At 33.9% G+C, this 20914-nt stretch overlaps 1 protein-coding gene across 1 annotated transcript; it reads right to left on the bottom strand.

Annotated features, from left to right (window-relative positions):
* Positions 1–12144: 12144 nt before the first annotated feature.
* On the bottom strand, positions 12145–19483 carry LOC130946780 (synaptotagmin-4). Its single transcript, XM_057875625.1, has 13 exons — positions 19260–19483; positions 18917–19023; positions 18753–18810; positions 18338–18458; positions 17630–17757; positions 16860–16961; positions 16205–16279; positions 15600–15679; positions 15101–15251; positions 14528–14758; positions 13654–13935; positions 13367–13480; positions 12145–12501 (listed from the first exon to the last, which is right to left on the bottom strand). Exons 1-13 carry the CDS (start codon positions 19362–19364, stop codon positions 12355–12357), a joined length of 1701 nt encoding a protein of 566 aa, XP_057731608.1. The 5' UTR covers positions 19365–19483; the 3' UTR covers positions 12145–12354.
* Between the last annotated feature and the right edge of the window lie 1431 nt (positions 19484–20914).

Below are 20914 nucleotides of genomic sequence, written 5' to 3'. Positions count from 1 at the left end.
TAAACCTACTAAAATATAAATAAATATAAAAATATTTTTTTATAATTAAAATATTTATTAAAATTTTTAAATTTATTATACTTTATTATAATATTTTTTATATTTTAAATACTTTAAAAATTTAGATATTATTATAAAGATTAAATTTAATATATTGTATATAAATATTCAAAAAAATAATTTTTTAAATAATTTTTATTTTGATAAAAAATTATATATACCAAATCTTTTATCAAATTTTAAGTTTGGTCAAGTTCAACAACACATCAAGTTTAATACTTAAAATAAAATTTATAATAGACTATAAATCAAATTGAGACCAATTAAATATATTACAAGTCTAATTTGTTCAGAGTGAAATTCTGAAGGAACCTATTTTTATCTCTATTTAAAATATATGTTAGTTAAACACTTTAAAAAATTATGAGGTTAATTAGTAATATAAAAATAAAAAAATTCATACCGTTTATTAGATTGCAATTTGGATAGGTTGACTTGTATCCGAAATCTCTAATGAGATTCTAGAATCCATGGATCCAAATAAAAAAAAAAGAAAAGTTACAAAACCTCCGAATCCGACTTTTTGTCTAGCTTTCTTATCTTGTTTATCCAGTATCCAGTATTATATATACACACGAATCAAATGAATTTAATCAAGTTTAAACTTTATCGTCAGCATCACTATACACTAACTAGCTTGGTCTAAGAACCCTAAACCAAAAAGAAAAAGCGTTGACTTTTGGTCAACAAAACAGGAAAGCAAGCCTCCAAAAAAGGTAACAAAATAAACAAATTTTCTTTCTTTTTTTCGCGATCAAGGAGAAGAACCCCACAGTATCTCAGCAGAAACCGACGCAGCTTCAGCATCAGAAACCGAAGCTTCCTTCACCAAACGTAAAATCTCCATTTTAACCTCCTTCTTCTCCTCAAAGCTCAACCCTTCTCCGACCTCAACTTGAACGCTAAACCTCCAAACACACCCTTCAAAACTCGCCACGTCATCACTCTTTCTCTGCAACTCCATCAACAACTTCACCAAACCTTCCTCCAACATAGTCTCCACCACTTCTCTCCTCCCAATATACGCCATCTCCAACACGCACTCTAACGCCGCCATACAAACCGCCACGTCATCTTCACACCACGGCGTCGTTCTTCTCAAGAATCCGATTATTCTTTTTATTTCGCCGCCGCAGAGGATCTCGTCCACCAACGGACTTCTGATGAACCTCACCAGCGACGTAACGACGCGGATCGAAGAGCTAGATGCGATATCTAACAGTGATTTCACGGTAGGACCCATAAGGACTAACCCTACGAACACGTTCTTGTTGAACTTGACGAGAGCTTCGATTGCGAACGCGGATTGTTCGCGAACGCGCTTTGATGGCTCCAGGAGCAGTGTTTGTTCGAGGATTTGGAAGATTTTCGCTCTCAGTACCAAATCCTGGAACCCTAGATCGAAACCCTGGGAGAGCCTCTCTTCGAAGAAGATGAGAGTGTTGATCTTCTCGTCCTCTTTTGCGTCTTCGCGGAGCAAGGTTTTGACGAGGTTGATGACGGTTACGCGGTCCACGTAGGCTTGGATTTCAGACTCGAGGGAGCGAGCGAGCTTCGAGATCTTGAACGCAGCGATCTGGCGGCGGAGGAAGGTGCCGCCATCGCCGCGGTAGTTTTTTATGAGAGTTTTGAGGTTGGAGAGAGTGTGGGAGATTGTTCGGAGGTTAGGGTCTGTGGAGAAGAGCGCTTGTGCCTTTGGTTCGAGCTCGAGGAGAGCTTCAATGGCGGCATTGGATTGATCGGGTTTGAAGAGGAAGAAGGAGAGAGGGTTGGTGGTGGTGTGGAGATGCATGGAGGCTTGTTTGAGAGTGTTAAGGAGGGTTAGAAGGCGGTGGTTGTGGTTGTAAGGGTCATCGTCCATGGTGGCGGATTTTCGGTTGTGTTTGGAAAGTGAGAAAATGGGAGAGAAAGAACTAGAAAGTGTGGGAAAATAAGTAAGAAAGGGAAGAGATAGAAGAAGACAAAAGGACATGACACATGAGGAGGGTAAAGGGGGAATCCAAAATGCAACTACCAGTCGTTCATAGGCACGTAGTTGTTGTTCAGACTTTGGTGGACCAGCCATTCCACTCTTCCATGTAAATTTTGTTTTGTCTTTTATATGTGCTCTTTGTTTTCCTCAAATTTGTTTGTTTTCGAACGAGAAATTACAGGCCTATTCTAGAGATAAGTCTCACTTTGCTTTTAAGATTGGCTATTTATATTGATTTAATCTTTAATTTTTTTTGTTGTCCATGTATCTCCAAAAGACCTATTACAATTTAGTCTCTTAAATTAAAAGAAGTATATTAATTTAATTTTTCGTGTATTTTTTGTTATTAAAGCTCAACGCTATTCGTGATGTGCTCAAACATTACTACAGTGGATATATTATTGTATGTATTTTGACGCTAAAAAAGATATTAAACGATATTGTTTAAAAATTTGAACAATTTTGTCATAAGTCATAATCAAAAATTTTGTTATAACCCTTAAACGACGTCGTTTAATGTCTTTTTTAGCACTAAAATATATACAACATCGTTTTAATATGTACGACGTTGAGCTCTGGTGACGGAAAATACATGAGAGATTACATTAGTGTATTTTTAGAATCTAGGGACCAAATCGTAGCTATTGAGAAGTGAAAGACTAAATCAGTATAACTCGTCAATCTGAAAGATTAAAGTAGGATTTAACTCACGTATTCTACTACCTAACTTGAACAATTTTTTAAAATTTAAAATTTTTAATTTGTTAAAAATAGGATTATGACGTAACCTTTATTTTTATTGTGTAATACACGTATAGCTTCGTAATGCAACGGTCATCGATGACACTACTTTCATCACATCATCTACCTATGGAGATCAATCGCCTGTCGCACAGAATTGCGACCTTCTCCGCACATCATCTGTATGCCAGGGGGGATTGACCAGCATTAGGTTCTCATTGCCGCAAGGTGCGCTGGTTAGGGCGGCTATCTTCCATCGGTCTGTGTTAGAGTTATTCTTGCCGCGTCGCCATTCTTCGTGCTCGCACCGTTGTTGATGCCAGAGGCTGTCGGAGGGAGCGACCACGGCGTTAATTCTACAATCATTGTTGAATCAGGTTTTGTGTTAATTTATTCAATTTAATTTTTGGAACGTTTTTTCCATATCGCTGGAATAAAGAATGTTTGATTATGAAAAATGGTTTTGCAGGCCAAATATATCCATCATTTGGTGATGGAGGCTCGAATGTATCAGTGTTCTTTGTGAGTTATCAGTCTACTGAAGGCAACACAGTGTGTGTGAGTAGTGTTCCAAGTGAAGATAATGACCAGGTATGTTGTTCAAGCTATATAAATGTGTAAGTTATATCATATAGAATCTGATAGTTTTTTGGTCTTTTAAGTTACATGTTACTTTTGTGTTTGATATGGTATTTTTCTTAGCATGAGAGTGAAAATTTGATATGGTGTTTAATTATGTATGATAAAAAGAAATATCCACCAATTCTATACTAAGAAACACTTATCTAAGAGCAAAGAAATATCTACCAATTCTATACTAAAAAATATCTATATATAGTAAAAAGAAACAAAAATATTTAATCACTTCAAAATATTAGTTTGAACGATTTGGTACAAAAGCAAACCCAATAATTATTTGGCAAATTCTAAGAAATTTTTTTTTTTTTTGTAAATATATATATAGAAGATATCATTCCAATCGAAATTCATTCATATAAATGTGGCACACATGTTTTCGTATCGTCGCTGATGATCATCTCATATATCACAAGGAGATTGATTGTTGATTTAATATTTTCAAAGGTTAGTATATTTTTGGGTTAAGTATGATTTTGATCTCTAACGTAGAGGCTGAAAATTTATTTCGTCTCCGGCCTTTTTTTGGCTACAAAATGGTCCTAAAAATTTCAGTTTATTTTAAAATCGTCATTTTTATCAATTTTTTATTTTTATTACCCTTTTATCTCTAACTAAAAAAAATAAAAAAATAAAAAAAGGAAAGAAAAAGCGTAAAGAGGAAAGGGGGAAGGGAACACGAAAGGAGAAGAGGGGGAGGGGGTTTCGGGAAGAAGAAGGGGAAGGGGAAGGGTCCTTGCCGCTGCCACCGCTCTTCGCTGCTGCCGCCGATCTTCACCGTCGCCGCCGCTCCTCTTCCTGGCTCGACGTCAACGCCAGCAGATCCGCGAGGGTGGGAGTCGCGTGCCGCTCGCCGTTTCTGCTCCTCCTCCTCGCTCGGCCGTCGGTCGTCGCTGCTCCTCGCCGGTTTTTGGTTTCATCTGGTTCTGCTGCTTCTGATTCTGATTATCAATTCTTCTGGTTTATGTTCTTCTGTTGTTATTGTTGTTCTTCTTCTTCTTCTGGTTCCATTATCGATTAATTTTTCTGAGTTCTGAGTCATGAGTTTTTGTTTTTCTGAGTTTTGGGTTCTGAGTTTTGATGATAATGATGATTTTTTGAGTTGTGGATTCTTGTTGTTCTTCTGCTTCTAACTGCTTTTGTTGTTTTTCTTGAGTTTAGATGATGATTTTCTGAGTTTTGATGATGATGATGATTTTCTGAGTTCTGAGTTCATTGGTGTTGTTTCTGCTTCAACTTATGGGTTAAGCTTCGCTTTTGGTTGATTTGGGGAAGAAGGGGGTAGGGTATTTTCGTCCGAAGGACGATTTTAAAACAAATTAAAACCTTCGGAATCATTTTGTAGCAAAAAAAAGGTCAAGGATGAAATAAATTTTTGGCCTCTACGTTAGGGACCAAAATTGTACTTAATCCTATATTTTTTCATAAATAAATTTTGTATAATTTTTTGAGATTTGAAGTGTAAGCGTAAATGTGTATGTTATATTATATGAAATCTGAATGGTTTTTGGACATGTAAGTTACAAGTTTGTTTTGTGCTTCATATGCTGTTTTTTATTTTAGCGGGAGGGTCAAAAGTTTTTTGGGTATTAAGTTGTGGATGTTTTTGCCATAATCCGATGACGTTTTTTGTTAGTTCGCTTAGTTGTACGTGTTTGCTTTCAATTACAGGTGGAAGTAGTTACAGATGTTATTGAGTTGGGAAACGATGATACAAAATTGAATCACGAGGTGCGAGTTGTAATTTATTATTGTGATAACACTAAGGAGTTATTGAAAACCAATATTAAGTGTTAGTCACATTGAATGTCATCTTTTGAATTGCTTTATAGTTGTCCAATCACACTGACATTCGTGATGAGAAAATCTCAAGTGTAGAATTGTGTTTTGATTGGCTACAGCAAAGCACATAAATTTTATATAAATTATGCAAAGAAAGTCGATTTCGTAACCAAAGTTAGGAACATAAATTTTGACAACACAAGGAAGAAATTAAAGATATAGATTAACCAAATGATTCATTGCAATCGGAAAGATTATCGCGAGTCTTGAGTGAAGGCAGCATCTCGGACAAATAAGAAAACAGCTACGAGATGCAAACCAAGAATGTATGTGATGTTCAATAGGGAAAAGGGCAATTGGATATTGTCGATGTTTGAATTGAGGCCTTTCCATTCTTGTTCTGCTATAAAATCTTTTCATTACCATGAGTACAGAGAGCTAACCATGCATACTAAGTGTGTCATTAAGGATAATGATGAAGCCGACATACAACCCAACAAGACCTACCTTGCATTGGCTAACGAGATGGGAGGTTCTTCGAATTTGAGTTACTTGGAAAAGGAGGGTAGGAATTACATTTTAAGCAAACTCCGTTCTACTGACGATAATGCAGCTGTTAAAGAGATGTTAAAGTATTTTATGCGAATGAAATATATCAGCTCAAATTTTTTTTATACAATAGATATTGACGAGGGTTACAAGTTTAGGAATGTACTATGGATAGATGCAAGGTGCAAGACATCATATGAAAATTATAATGATGTGGTGTCGTTTGAAACCACATACATAAAAAATAAGTATGTGTGTTTATCTATCATTCGTTAAGGCATTTTGTTCCATAATTTTCGTACATTCTTACTTGCGGTTGGTGTTGTCGTAGACATGGACTACTGTTTGCACTCTTTGTCGGTGTCAACCACCATGAAAAGTTTGCTCTCCTTATTTGTGATTTACTAGGAAATGAGGAGATCCTAAGTTTTGAATGAGTGCTTACGCAATGGGTGAAATGCATGGGAAGTGTGCATAAGGTATCGTCACAGATCAGTGCAAGGCCATGTTTGATGCCATTAAAAAGGGCCTACCAAATACTCGCTATCGATGATGCATATGGCACATCATGAAGAATATACCGCAGAAGCTAATAAGTTACTCTTGGTATAAAGATTTGCATGCTGACATTAGTGGCATTATTTAGAATGATGTGGCCTCATTCGAAAGTGATTGGAAGAATTCATAAAAACATATAATTTAGGTCACAACAGATGGCTATCAGGTGCCTTACTATTAACCTAGTTCAAGTTTAGTTATTGCTTACTTCATTGATTTTTTTTTTTTTTGGATGTTTTTTTACTGTATATTTCGCTGTGGTTCTCCAGTTAAGTCTGATGGTGTTTCTTGTCTTTTGTTTTGTGTAAAACTTTATGACAATCGATGGGTATGGGTTCCAATATTTTTCAAAGGCGATTTCTTGGCTGGTATGAGGAGTATGCAAAGGAGTGAAAGTAATGCGGACATTTATGGTGAATTTTTCCATAACAAGAGTAGTTTGATTCAGTTCGTCCATGAGTATGATAATGTGTTTGGGAACAAAGAACAAAAGAAACTGGAGGACGATGTTCCATACCTTAAAGGAGTTATCCCTTATGTATCTAGCTCTACCGTTAAAAAACAATTTCAACAATAGTACATCAGCAATATCTTTAGGAAAATCTAAGTATAATTCATTAAAAAAGGTGATTGCAGTATTCGTACTGTAGCACAATAAGGTGATTTGGTTTGTGTGAAAGTCGATGAGCAGAAACTAGCTTGTGATAAGGTATTCTACTGTACTTATGGTGCCATTTTTGACCCTTTGACTCAAAATGTTCGGTGCGAGAGCAACATGTTTGAATCAAGAGGTATATTGTATTGCCACACTCTTGTCATGTTGTCATATTATAGAGTAAATAGAGTACCATAGAAAGATTGTAGTAACACAGTATACCTCATTCAAACTTGTTGAACTCGCACCGAACATTTTGAGTCAATGGGTAAAAAACAACGTTATAAGTATAGTAGGAAACTTTATCACAAACTATCTCATCTACTTTCACACAAATTGAATCATTATCTTGTTCCATAGTACGGATACTGCAATCACATGTTTTAATGAATTTTGCTTGGATTTTTCTACACATATTGTTGGTGTACTCCTGTTGAAATTGTATTTTAATGGTAGAGTTAGATACACAAGGGATAACTATTTTAGAGTCTACAACATCACCCTTCAGTTTTTTTTTGCTCCTTGTTCTGAAGCACATTATGATACTAATGGACGAACTAAACTAAGTTACTCTTATTGTGTAAAAATCCACCATAAAATGTGCGGATACTTTCACTCTTTTGCGTACTCCTTGTACCATCTCAGAAGTCGCCCTTGAAAACTGTTAGAACCCACATCCATCGATTGTCATAAAATTCTAAACAAAACAAAGCACAAGAAACACCATCAGACTTAACCGAAAAATCACAACGAAATATATAGTCAAAAAACATCCAAAAAATCGAAAATACATTATAGAAGTAAGAAATAACTAAACTTGAACTAGGTTAATAGTAATGCACCTGATAGCCATCTGTTATGACCTAGATTGTATGTTTTTATGAACTCGGCCCAATCACTCTCGAATGAGGTCACAGAACGAGCATTCTATATAATGTCACTAATGTCAGCATGCAATTCTTTATACTGAGAGTAACTTATTAGTTTTTGCGATATCTTCTTTATAATGTGCCATATGCACCATCGATGACAAGCATTTGGTAGGATTTTTTTAATGGCACCAAACATGGTCTTGCACTGGTCTGTGATGATATCCTATGGCGCAACTTTCATGCATTTAACCCATTGCGTGAACACCCATTCAAAGCTTGGGTTCTCCTCATTCTCTAGCAAAGCACAACCAAGAAGAGTAGACTTCCAATAGTAGTTGACACCGACAAAGAATGCAAACGGTAGTCCATGGCTACGATAACACAAACCACAAGTAAGAACGCACGACAATTAAGGATAGATAAACACACATACTTATTTTTCCTATATGTGATATCAAATGACACCACGTCACCAAAATATTCATAGGATTCCTGCACCTTACATCTACTTACAATGCATTCCTGAACTTGTAACTCTCATTAACATCTATTGCATAAAAATTTGGGTTGATCTCTTTCATTCGCATGAAATACTTTAACATTTCCTTAACATCCGCATTATCATCAGTAGAACAGAGTTTGCTTGTATTGTAATTCCTCACATCGTTTTCTGAGTAACTCAAATTCGAAAACTTCCCACCTTATTAACTAGTGCAAGGTAGGTCTTGTCAGGTCATATGTCAGCCTGATCATTATCCTTAATGACACACTTAGCATGCATGGTCAGCTCTCTGTATTCATGGTAATGGACCAACTTTTTAGCAGAACAAGGATGAGAATGCCTCAATTCCAACATCGACAACATCCAATTTCCCTTCTCCCTATCGAACATCACATACATTTTTGCTTTGCATCTTGTAGTTGTTATCTTATTTGTCTGAGATGCTGCCTTCACTTGATACTCATGATAACCTTTCTGATTGCAATGAATCGATTGGTTAATCGGTATCTTTAATTCCTTCCTCGATTTGTCAAAATTTGTGTTCCTAACTTTGATTACAAAACCGACTTTCTTTGCATTATTTTCATAAAATTTCTATGCCCACTACAGCAAATCAAAACGCAATTCTACACTTGGTATTCTCTCATCACAAATGGCAGTGTGATCGAATAACTATAAAGAAATTCAAAAAGATGACATTCAATGCGACTAACACTTAATACTGGTTTTTGATAACTCCTTAGTGTTATCACAATAATAAATTATAACTCGCACCACATGACTCAATTACATGTTATCGTTTCCCAACTCAATAACATCTGTAACTACTTCCACCTGCAATCAAAAGCAAACACGTACAACTAAGTGAACCAACACAAAACCTCACTGGATCACGGCAAAACATCCACAATTCAATACCCAAATAACTTTCCATCCCCACGCTAAAAAAAAGACAACATATAAAGCACAAAACAAACATCTAACTTATATGTCCAAAAACCATCCAAATTCATATAATATAAGATACACGTTTACGCTTACACCTCACCCTCCAAAAAATTATACAAAACTTTATGAAAAAAAATATACTAACCTTTGAAAATCTTGAATCAATAATTAATCTCCTTGTGATATATGAAAAGATCATCAGAGAAGGTACGAAAATATTTGTGCCACATTTATATGAATTTCGATTGGAATCTATCTATCTATTTGCCATTGATTATATATATTTACAAAGGAAAAATATTTTTAAAATTTGCCAACTAATTATTAGGTTTACTTTTGTACAAAATAGTTCAAATTAACTTTTTGAAGTGATTAAATATTTATGTTTTGTGACTGTATATGGATGTTTCTTTGCTCTTAGAATTTTTTTTATTGTACATGAATGTTTTTTAAAATAGGATTGGTGGATGTTTTTTTTATTATACATAAAAAAATGAATTTTTAAATTTAATGAATTGACAGTTTAAAGAAGTTTTATACGTACACTTAATCATGTATCACCACATCAATAAAATAACTGTTTTCAACAATCAATGCAAGAATGGTCATCTAAACGAACGGGCGTGATTAGACAAATGTGTAAAATAATTTACACTGTTAGTGCAGTAAAATTATATTAAAAAATACCATATCAAAATTTCACCTCCATGCTAAAAAAACACCATATCAAACACAAGAAACATCTAATTTAGAAGACCAAAAAAACATTCAAATTCTGTATGATATAACATACATGTTTATCTAGCTTGAACAACATACCTAGTCATCATCTTCACTTGAAATACCATTCACACAGGCAGTGTAGCCTTTAATAGATTGATCACTCACAAAGAACACGGATATATTTGAGTCTCCATCATCAAATGATGGATACATTTGGCATGCAAAACCATTTTTCATACCCAAACATCCCTCGTTCAAACGACATAGAAAAATCATTCCAAAAATTAAATTGAATAAATTAACAAAAAACCTAATTCAAAATGATTGCAGAGTTGACGACGCCGCTCCTTCTGACGGCCTCCAACGTCAACGACATTGCGAGCACGAAGAACAGCAATGCAACAAAAGCATCTCTAACATAGACCGATGGACGATGGCCGCTCTAGCCAGCGCACTTCGCGGCGATGAGAATCCGATACTGATCGGCCTGGCGTGGCGCACAAATGAGGTGCGGCGAAGGGCATAGCTCCATGCGACGGGCGGTTGATCTCCACGGACAGGCGATGCGATGAGAGCAATGTCAACAATGACAGTTATATTCTGAAGCTGTACGTGTATTATGCAGTAAAAATAAGAGTTATGTCAATCTTATTTTTAACAAAGTTGTTAAGTTGGCTGGTAAGCTAGTTGGTTTCTTATACTTTTTCTAAACCAATCCCGCCACACCCCAATCCTGTACATGACACCACCATTCTCGTGAAGGAGGGACTCATCCTACCCCGATCCTGCGTCGCACCGTTAGTTGCACTGTTCGGAATGCTTTTGCGGTGGTTGGTGTCGCGCTGCCGTCACGGCCTCCACCCCGACAATCCTCTGGGCAATGCCGGTGCCCTCCGCAACCAATCCCCGTCACCGCAACGCGCGCTTTGCATGCTTAATTTCCTCCTCTGTAGGACATTCGCGGCACCCTCCCCCTCGCGATCTGCATCGCCGCCGTCCACCGCAGTGTGCTCCCGCTATCTGGTTTTCATCTTCTCAATCCGATCAAAGACACCTCCACTAAAAGCCACATGTATAAGGAGACACATCCATAAAGGCACTTCTATTAGACACAACCATAAAAAAGACACGGCCCAATAAAAAAATACTTCCATTTAAAGTTTGGTGCAACGATGACGGTTACTTTCGTGTGGAGCCGCAATGGTGGCACTGAGGACAGTGGTAGTTAAAAAAAAAAAGAAAGAGAGAAAGTGATAAAATATTATTTTGAATTATAGTAAATTTGAATAATTGAGGTGTGTTTTTTTTTTTTTTTTGATGGACTTTGAAATTCAACCCAACAAAAATTAACAAGAGTTGGTAGAATCATTCTTAATTACATAGTAGATTTTTTTTTTAATTATTTTTTCATTAAATCTAACGGTCATTACACATTTACACCAATATGTTAAGTCATAATATTTTCATATCTATAGAAAGGATTCATGACTATTGTTTTAAAGGATCCCGCTAGCAAGACAATAGACTATTTGTACAATGTATACAATGGGCTATTAAATTATAAAATGAACATTCCCATATTATCTAGAATAACCATCTGAGTACTAGAGATAACACCAAGGATCGAACTCTTAACCTTTTAGATCTAGTGCTCTAATACCATGTCATGATATCACTCATCCCAAAAACTTTAATTGATAAAAAAAAAGTAACACTAATGGTTATATTTCTAATATTTCATAAATCTCCATTGTACATATTGTACAAATATTCCATTACCTCCTCGTACTTTTCCTTCTTTAAAACCTTCTGTTTCACAGAATTAATAATTGTTATTTATAATGGATAATTTGAGCAACGTGGTTTTAAATGAGCAAACTGTCTTCTTATCTTTATAACAACGTGTCCCTTCTTCCTTCTTCTCATCGCATGTTACAATCTCATTTTAACAGATCCTTAGTTGGGCAGGTTGTGTAGGTTGTTAGGTAGCACTTGACCACTTCCATATGGATACTATTCTGGAATAGTCCTGAACTTTTAGAATATATAGTCCTCAATAGTTTTATTGAAGTTTAAATGAGAATTTAAGAGAATCGATGCTCTTTTTCACTTATAAAAAAGAATACATTAGAATTCTTTTGTCTCTCTTGCTAGAGGTAAAAACATGCCTATATGTACATAGCAAATGTCATTCTGTTGTGTGTTCAACTGTTCATACTGTAGTATTTTCTCTTGAAATCTTCTGTGGCTTTGACATCAGATCAAAATTGTCAAAAATAACCTGAGCTCTATAGATGTTGATCTTGGCTACCATGGTCTATAACGTGTTGTCGCTACAACCAATTGTGAAAACTATCTAAGGATCCCGGTACTTGTGCTGTGGAGTCCATCTCAGATGCAAAGTAAGCCTTCCAGATTTAGCTCCCTCTAGTGTATACGTTTCCTGATATTCCCCTTCTAAGATCACCTTTGTTAGAGTCATTATCACTTTTCCCATTTTGTCCTGAAAAATCCATACATTTTTTTTAATAACTCAGTTTGAAAATCTTAATCTAAGTTGAGAACAAGCTTATGGTCAGTTGTGTGTATGTATACTTCAAACTTATTTTTCTTTAGGGAAAAAAATGACTGATAACATCATTGAATCAGTTTGGAGAATCTAATTTATATGTCTTTCCAGCTAACTTCCTGTTGTAAACCAGTACTATAATCAACCCATAAATCAAACATCATGCGAGAAGCATCAGTTAAATTGAGTTCTTATTTTATTTCTAAGATTCTAATTGAATAATGTTAGCAACACATCATACATTTATGCATGTCACTTTACAGTACTGTTACTGCATTTATTGATTTATTTATTTGCATTTATTTTTGTGGTACACCTTTATGTACACCTGATGAAAAGAAAAATTAAATATAACAAACGTGCATTATTTTAAAAAAAATGTGAAATTTAAGGTATTACTAAAATGTGATGGAACATAATATATTAGTGGGGTACAAACAACTAAACCCAGGCATGCCAGAAAATTGCCAATTTTGCTTTGGTGCTTTTTTTATTTAAAAAATGGTTACTCAATTTATGAAAACTAAGAATGATACCTATTAAATTGTTTTAAAATGTTCTGTATAAGACCAAGAAGATGGTAGCAAATGCAGACGATGATGTCTAAGGTTATTGTAGTATTTAGGTATTGAAGTATTACTCTCTCCATTTCATATTGATGGTCACTTTAATTTTGTTTTTCTTCATAAATTTATAGATCAATCTATTTAGCTTTGAATTGTATCTAAATATGATGGAACAGAGACTAGTTATAGGCTTATAGCAAACATCATTTGAGACAAGGTTTAAAAGATATCACCTTCCCAAAAGTATCGTGATCCCAAACTTCAACAATTAACATTTCATGTAAGCCGTCCTCTACAACAAAGTCAAATGTTTGATTCCAAACTGGATTTAAGGATTCATTTACGACCTGAAAAGCAAGAGTCATCATTAATAATTAATAATTAATTTATCGTAAACTAAATAGAAATCAGTGTATTACTTAATTGTATATGTGTTGTCACATATTTCTCATACTAAATTGAACGATACCGCATATTCTAATTAGGAAAAATGAAACTTCAAAAATGCCTGGATTCTTACCCTAGTCTTGAGTTTTTTCTCTGATTTCTTCAACGTCAGGACAACAAATGGATCAGCCTTGCCCATTAAGTCCACAACTGGCAAGTCTTCAGCTGAAATAACCGTCACAGAGAGAACACCTCTTACAATGACGTTCTTCTTTCGTGCTGTAATATCCTCAGCCTCTGGTTCAGTTCCACTCTTGAGGGTCTTCTCGAATATGGTCAATGCGAAATCAGGGTCAAAGGGGTTCCTAAAGCTGTCATCTGTTCCATGTGGGATGTACAACAGCTCCAAGTGCACCTATGGCAAGATGACAAGAAGCTCAAGAAGATCTATCTATGAACTGCCATAACATGAACCTTCCACAAGTAGAATACGATGAGATAACAGAATACAAATGATAAGTGAATAGGCCAGTTTTGATGTTTTTTTTTTTCTTTCGGACTCAGCCAGATTTGATGTAAAAGAAAAAAAAATAGTGAACTAGACCTTCAGAAAAAAGAAAAGAATCTATGCCTAGTACACCTGACATATATATATTTCTGATGATTAGATTGGTTCAACAAGTTATTGTACTTGAAAGTTAAATCCAATATTTTCTTGTACCGGTTATGATTTTACTTGGAATTCAATTAACTCGACTTGTTCTGATTGAAGTATCATGAAAAAAATAGTGGTCTTAGGATTTTTTATTTAATTCAAAATATTTAACACTTTGACCAATCTCACATTAATAGTTATTATTTAAATTAATAGTCTAGGTGAAGTTTAAGGGGCCAAGTTTAACATATCTTTACGATCAGCATCAACCAACAAAATGAAAGGAATATTACATATGAAAGGAGGTGGAACTGTGGAAGCACACGCAAGGAACATGCATACACTATCTTACCTCACCCCTGTATTTGTTATCCCTATGGACCTCCAAATCCTTGACCAGTTTCAACCACACAATCTTGACTTTACCAGGTTCTAGTTCCTTTAGAGGCATTTGGGCACAACCAATAAGCTCGGCAGCAGAAATGCCTTCATCATCGAAAACTCTTACAGTCAAGTGCTGTGTATCCGCATCTTCAACAATGAACTCAAAGTGCTCATTCCATATTGGATTCAAGTCATTGTTCTGAATGTGCCAAACAGTTGGATTACTAATCCTCTCATCAATAGCAGAATAAACAGTAAGCAAATTACACTGGCCTCCTCTCAAGTTTGGTGAAATTTATCATGATTTCCTTCTATTTGTCCAATTAAAATAGTCGTCAATTTTATATTTACCACCACATTTTATAAAAATACAAGTGTGCGAAATGCAATATTAGCTAAATTTCTTGGGAAGTATTTTTGTAAATAAACAGGAGACGAATTGAAGTTCACCACAAAAATGGAGAGGAAGTGAGTGTAATTGACGCGATGATAAATAAAAAAGCAAAGAAGCTTTCCGTTGAGAGAGGAACGTTTGTCTTACGATTACTTTGCTTGTTTTGGTTCTATCACGAAGTGGCCTCACAAACAGGACAGCAAAAGGGTCGGATTTACCAATGATATCCTTATTTGTTAAGTCCTTTGCTTGCACCAGTTTCACATCTAATATTCCGACCGGTTTCAATTCCAGATTACTGTAAGAGGACAAAAGAGGAAACTTCATAACTGTTGTGCAGAACTAATGTCAATATCAGCATCCTATATTTATATTTACTGTGAGACACGATAGTTTAGTCCTAAAGCTAAAAGAATTAAATGAAATGCACTATTTAAAAAACATTTGACAATTTTTTCCAAATATTATCTCCATTTCATTTTCGTTACCAGCAGTGTTATGTGGATTCTGGAGAGCTTGTAAAAGAATAAGGAGATAAAATTTCAGATGAGCTCAATGTATCATGTTTACTCACATATCAAACACACTTTTTCACCTTTTCTCCTTTGGAAGGTATTGAGAATAAAGTTAGTAAAATTACACATACCTGTAATCCCCAGGTAAAATTGGTATGACTTTGCGCATTGGCCAAGTTATAGAGTCTTCGATAGCATCCCGAATTGTTTCCTGAATAAAAGAGGAGTTGAGAGTTCTTTATGAGTTACAAAGCTGTTGGTAACGTGCTTATCCTTTTCTATTTGATTTCTCCAGATTATAAATACAACGATGCATTAGTACTGGGCATTGCACCTTCTATATTCAAACCTTTGAAAAATATTAAGAAAATCTCCAGATTATAAGTACAACGATGCATTAGTACTGTGCATTGCACCTTCTATATTCAAACCTTCGAAAAATATTAAGAAAATCTCAGAAGCAACATTGGAGATTTCCAGAAAGAATAGAATGGAGTAAATGTAAGAAAGATAATTACCTTTCAAAACAACTAGAGAAGATTTCCAATTTTCCATTATTAAAACTGAATCGACACTAATGAAAATTTGTGAAAACTTTTTGTATATGCTGCCTGACTATTACTTTATTACACAACTAAGAATTCCAGTTATTTATATGTGGTAGTTTAGTATCTGCGAATTAATATCGCACAATATCAAGGAATAACAAAACTTTTATGATGTAATTTGGTTATACCTCTATAGCATCAGATACCCCCGGTAAAGCTGATATATCACCGCCGACTACTTTTAGAGTAAAATCCAGATCTTTCTGATGGCAGGAAAAAAAAAAAAAAAGAACATACAAATTTAAATTAGTCGCCAGGATTGTACGTACTACATACATTTGAGCAAACTTTCATTACGTTGCTATCATCCGTGAAGCCATGTTTATTTCTATTTACATGACATCGTAGAGCATAGATGATTACAATAACATGTAAGTAATCCTTATTTCAACGTGTTGAAATATTTTATCAACTTAGAAAAACAGAGTACTCTAGTATTCACTCTCAAAAACCTCGGTTCTTGATAAGATAGTCCTTGAAAATTTTATATTAATTTTGCGGCACCCAAAATATTGGTTTCTTCTGACAAATCAACCCAACTGAGGAGCAATGTCAACAACTAATATTTGAAGAGTTAAAATAATAGTTTATTTAAAACTCATTTTTCTGGTGTATAAGTATAATGATCAATTTTTACAAACTATTTTGTAAAGAAACTAATCTTTCAAAAATTAAGAGTAGTTTATTCACCTTTGGCATAAGATACAAGACAATATAACTATATAAACCCTAAAATATATATTAAACTTAAAAAAGAACAAGTTAGGAGATAATACAGCTCACCTTTTCTCTCAATGAAACAGAAACAGCTGAAAAAGTAGGGAACTCATCCACTAGTGGTTTGAATATCAACCAAAAAACACCAGTGAATCCAATATTTTTTACCTATATAAACAAGTTGCCAGAAGAGAGAAAGAGCATAATGATAAGGAATAACTCCAAAAAATTAAATGTTTCCATATGAAGACTGAAGAGTCTCAAAGTCATTAATCTGGTGCCACTGACAGACTTAGTTGCATAATTCGGCTTTATTGATCTAAGTATGTAAATCTTTTTAACTATTAGAGATAGAAGCCTATATGAAGATGTTTAAGTGTTTGAATCAGAAAATAGAGACATATATGCACTGAACTATATTACATTTCTCTCTAACATTAGCAGAAAAGATTTTTCTAGTTGAATGAATAATTTGCCAACATTCCCCAAAACTGACATAAAAGTTTGCTAATATTCTCCAAAACAGAACATTTACATAACGATCAGTGAAAGCAATCATAATTAGTATATATTATTGAAGCTGAGCAGAAGTTTGTTTTGGATAACAAGTCATATAATTCAATGAACAAACTTTGAAAATGATATTATCAGTAAAACGGGGGAAAAAAATAGCAATAATCAGGTGGGCCATCAAGTCTTGAAAATTTATAATGCAAATAAATTATATTTTCACCAATCAAAGCATTTGTTTGCTTTCTTCTCTTAGATATATTAAAATAAAATATAATGCTAAGAAAGGAAAATCAGGAGTGGCAGTGACCAATGATGTGTATCACCTGGATGGGAAGTACGACACCAACTTTGGTTTTGATATCAAGAACAATGTTGGGATCACCATCCCACTGCATCTCTAACTCTATGGTAAATTCATTAGGCCCACTTTCCTCTTCAAGTATGGCAATTCCTACATATTTCCAGCACCATATTTCAAAAGCAGCGTATATTAAGAGCATGCATGGAATTCTTAAATCATGACATTATTAATCGAAGTCCTAACATATTTAATTCAATAGTATAGAATTGCTACGTAACGCATACATGTAAAAGATCCAAATAATAATAATAATAATAATAATAATAATAATAATAATAATATAATAATAATAATAATAATAATTGAAAACCTTAAACTATCCTCTTAGTTCTAAATAAAAAAAATTGAATTTTTTTTATCTTTTTTATATTTAAAAAAAATAAATATATATTTAAATTATTATTCATTTAAAAGTTAAGAGGATAATTAGAGAATGAATTAAAACTCTTAATTATTACTCATAAAATAATAACATTCAAATTTCAAAGGATAAATAAGAAAAAAGGAAGGAAAGTATTTAAATAACATATTTTTAATATTTATCAATTTATTATTATTGGATGGAGTGTGGTTTACTGATTTTCATTTCAGATAGAACATCAACTCGATTATATATAATAGCATAGAGTTTAGAGTATATATATCACCTCAATGAATGAATATGACTAACCGGTAAATTGTGGAGCCACTGTGCCAAGGGTCAACTTGGAGAAGGTAAGAGAAGCCAAAATAACTGGCTTATATTGCTCTAGAATTGGCTCCACACTACTCTTTATCAACTCCGAAGCTGCCTACTTAAGCCGAAGCAGATTTCCATATTAATTTCATCAACAAAATTATTAGATACACATCACAGATCACACTTAGTAATCACATATACTGTGTCCTATATTCATTATAATGTTTAGTTTAGATACATTTTTCACTTTCAATTTCACCTTTAATATAATATAAAGATACTTCCAACGTTATTTTTACACAAATCTATCACAATAAACAATAAAATGTGTATAAATAGCTAAATTAATAGATACTATGAACAAGAAAGAAAGAAAGATGAAAATTCAATAACAAAAGCATAGTACATCATTGATGAATGGCCACATCTTGTCGAGTTGCGTGTTGAGCCATTTTAACTGCACATAAAAAGAAAAAAGCCAATATCAAAATCCACATCAATGACTGAAGATGCTGCCATTGTAAGAGTAGGCAGAAGAATGTAAGGGAACAGAGTTGAAACTTGAAACTCAACTTCTGTCTCTTAGTGAATACAACCCATGAAGGGTAGAACTTTCCAGGCAGAAGTACTCTAGAATCTTCCACCGTCATCCTCGCAAACATCGCCACCGTCTTCGCCTAAATAGCCACCACAGATCCACAATGCCTAGTTAAGACTCACTATGAATGGATGGAATACAATTCACCTAAATGCAATTCGTGAGAATGCGAGAACTAACCTCGCATTTTGTTCATTGACTCTTAACAGATTTGAATTCAATTCATAATTAACATAAAGATGACCATTGTTTAATTTGTTCTCATTAATAAATCTCTCATAAAATGAAATTAAATGGAGGTGAATTTGAATTTACCAAATCAGAACGACGCTTGGATCGAATGCTTTCGTAGCGAGCAAAAGCAACGATCAATCCAACGCCAAAGGCGATGCCGATGAACATCCCGCCGAAGAATCCCATAATGCTACTAAAAGAAACGCGATTTTGCGATGAAGATGAAGAATAATAATCTCTGCTTCACCTCTTATTGTGATGATGATAATTTTGTTGATGAGCTCAAGCATGGTTAGGTTTTCACTCTTGAGGCCATGTTTGTTGGAACCCGCCAACGTTCATTGGTCACTCAAACGCAGAGAATAAAGAGAGAGAAAGAGAGAGTGTTTCTGTTAATCGTTATGATGAGTTAGTTACGTTGTGATATGAGGAAGTTTGTAGTAAAGGGAAAAACCATGAGCTTGTGGTCATTAATTAATTAATTAATTAATTCATAAAGCAATAATAATCCATATGAACTCAAGAGTAATGAGTTAGTAGTATTGTCAATTAAGAAAGTAATATATGCTTTTCTTTATTTCGTCCTCTTCATTGGTTCTTTTACTTTTTCATTTGTTTCTCTTTAATTATACATAAAAAAAAGTTAGGATAATCAAAATTTATTATTTTTACTTTTTAGTGATGTATGCAAGAAATCACCACTTATACAAGAATACAAAATAGTTTCATATTCACATTATAATCAAGTTTATAAAGAGTAAAGTATCGTTTGGGGTAAGTTTTAAAGTTACCCCAAACGTTTGAATCATCCTATTTAAGTCTCTAACGTTTCAAAATTGACTCAATGTTGTCCTGCCGTTAAGAATCTATTAACGGAATTGACGGCGGGGCGACGTTTCATATTCACATTATAAATTATAAAAAAAATAAATTTATTTAGAATCAAAGTAACGTGATTAAGTGTAATTTGCTTAAATGTTATTAAAAAATAATTGAATAATTGTGTACCGTAAAAGATTGATATTAGTGAAGGATAAAATTAAAATTTATTTCTTTGTATCATTTTTGTCCCCAACGTTTATGTCCTATTTATGTCCCTAACGTTTCAAAATCGTCTTAATTTTGTCCTGCCGTCGTCAATTCCGTTAATAGATTCCTAACGGAAGGACAACATTGAGTCATTTTTGAAACGTTAGGGCCAAATTTGAGACTTATCCTAATCGTTGGATACAAAAACGATACTTTACTTTTTTAAATAATATAATCAAACTTGATACATATTTATAATTAAACTTCATAGGTAAGATAATCAAATTTTAAATTAAATTTTTATTTATATCAAATTTTGAAATATATAGTCATTTCATATTAATTTTTTATATCTATATAACATAATTGTATTTTGTGAGATTATCAATTTTTTCTGGGTAATGTCTTTAGGAAAAATTTTCAGAAGTAATGACAACATATCAACATATATGATACAATCAATCTCACTTTGTTAACATTAAATATAACATAATAATATTCTTTTATGTTAAGGCAGATTGAAATTAACAACAAAAACCGTGGAAATAGCTTTCGTCCATATTCCTATTAATTTCCTCAGGTATAGTTTTTTTAAGAGAAATTCTAGGTGATTAACCTTTTTTTTATCTTATATTCGAATCAACACTAATCAACTTTTTCCTCTTTTACGCTAAAAATATTGACCCTCTAATATTAGTTTTCTTTTC

The sequence above is a fragment of the Arachis stenosperma genome, chromosome 8, assembly GCF_014773155.1.
Source record: "Arachis stenosperma cultivar V10309 chromosome 8, arast.V10309.gnm1.PFL2, whole genome shotgun sequence".
Lineage (NCBI taxonomy): Eukaryota > Viridiplantae > Streptophyta > Magnoliopsida > Fabales > Fabaceae > Arachis > Arachis stenosperma.
This window is presented reverse-complemented; position numbering and strand designations above follow the sequence as displayed.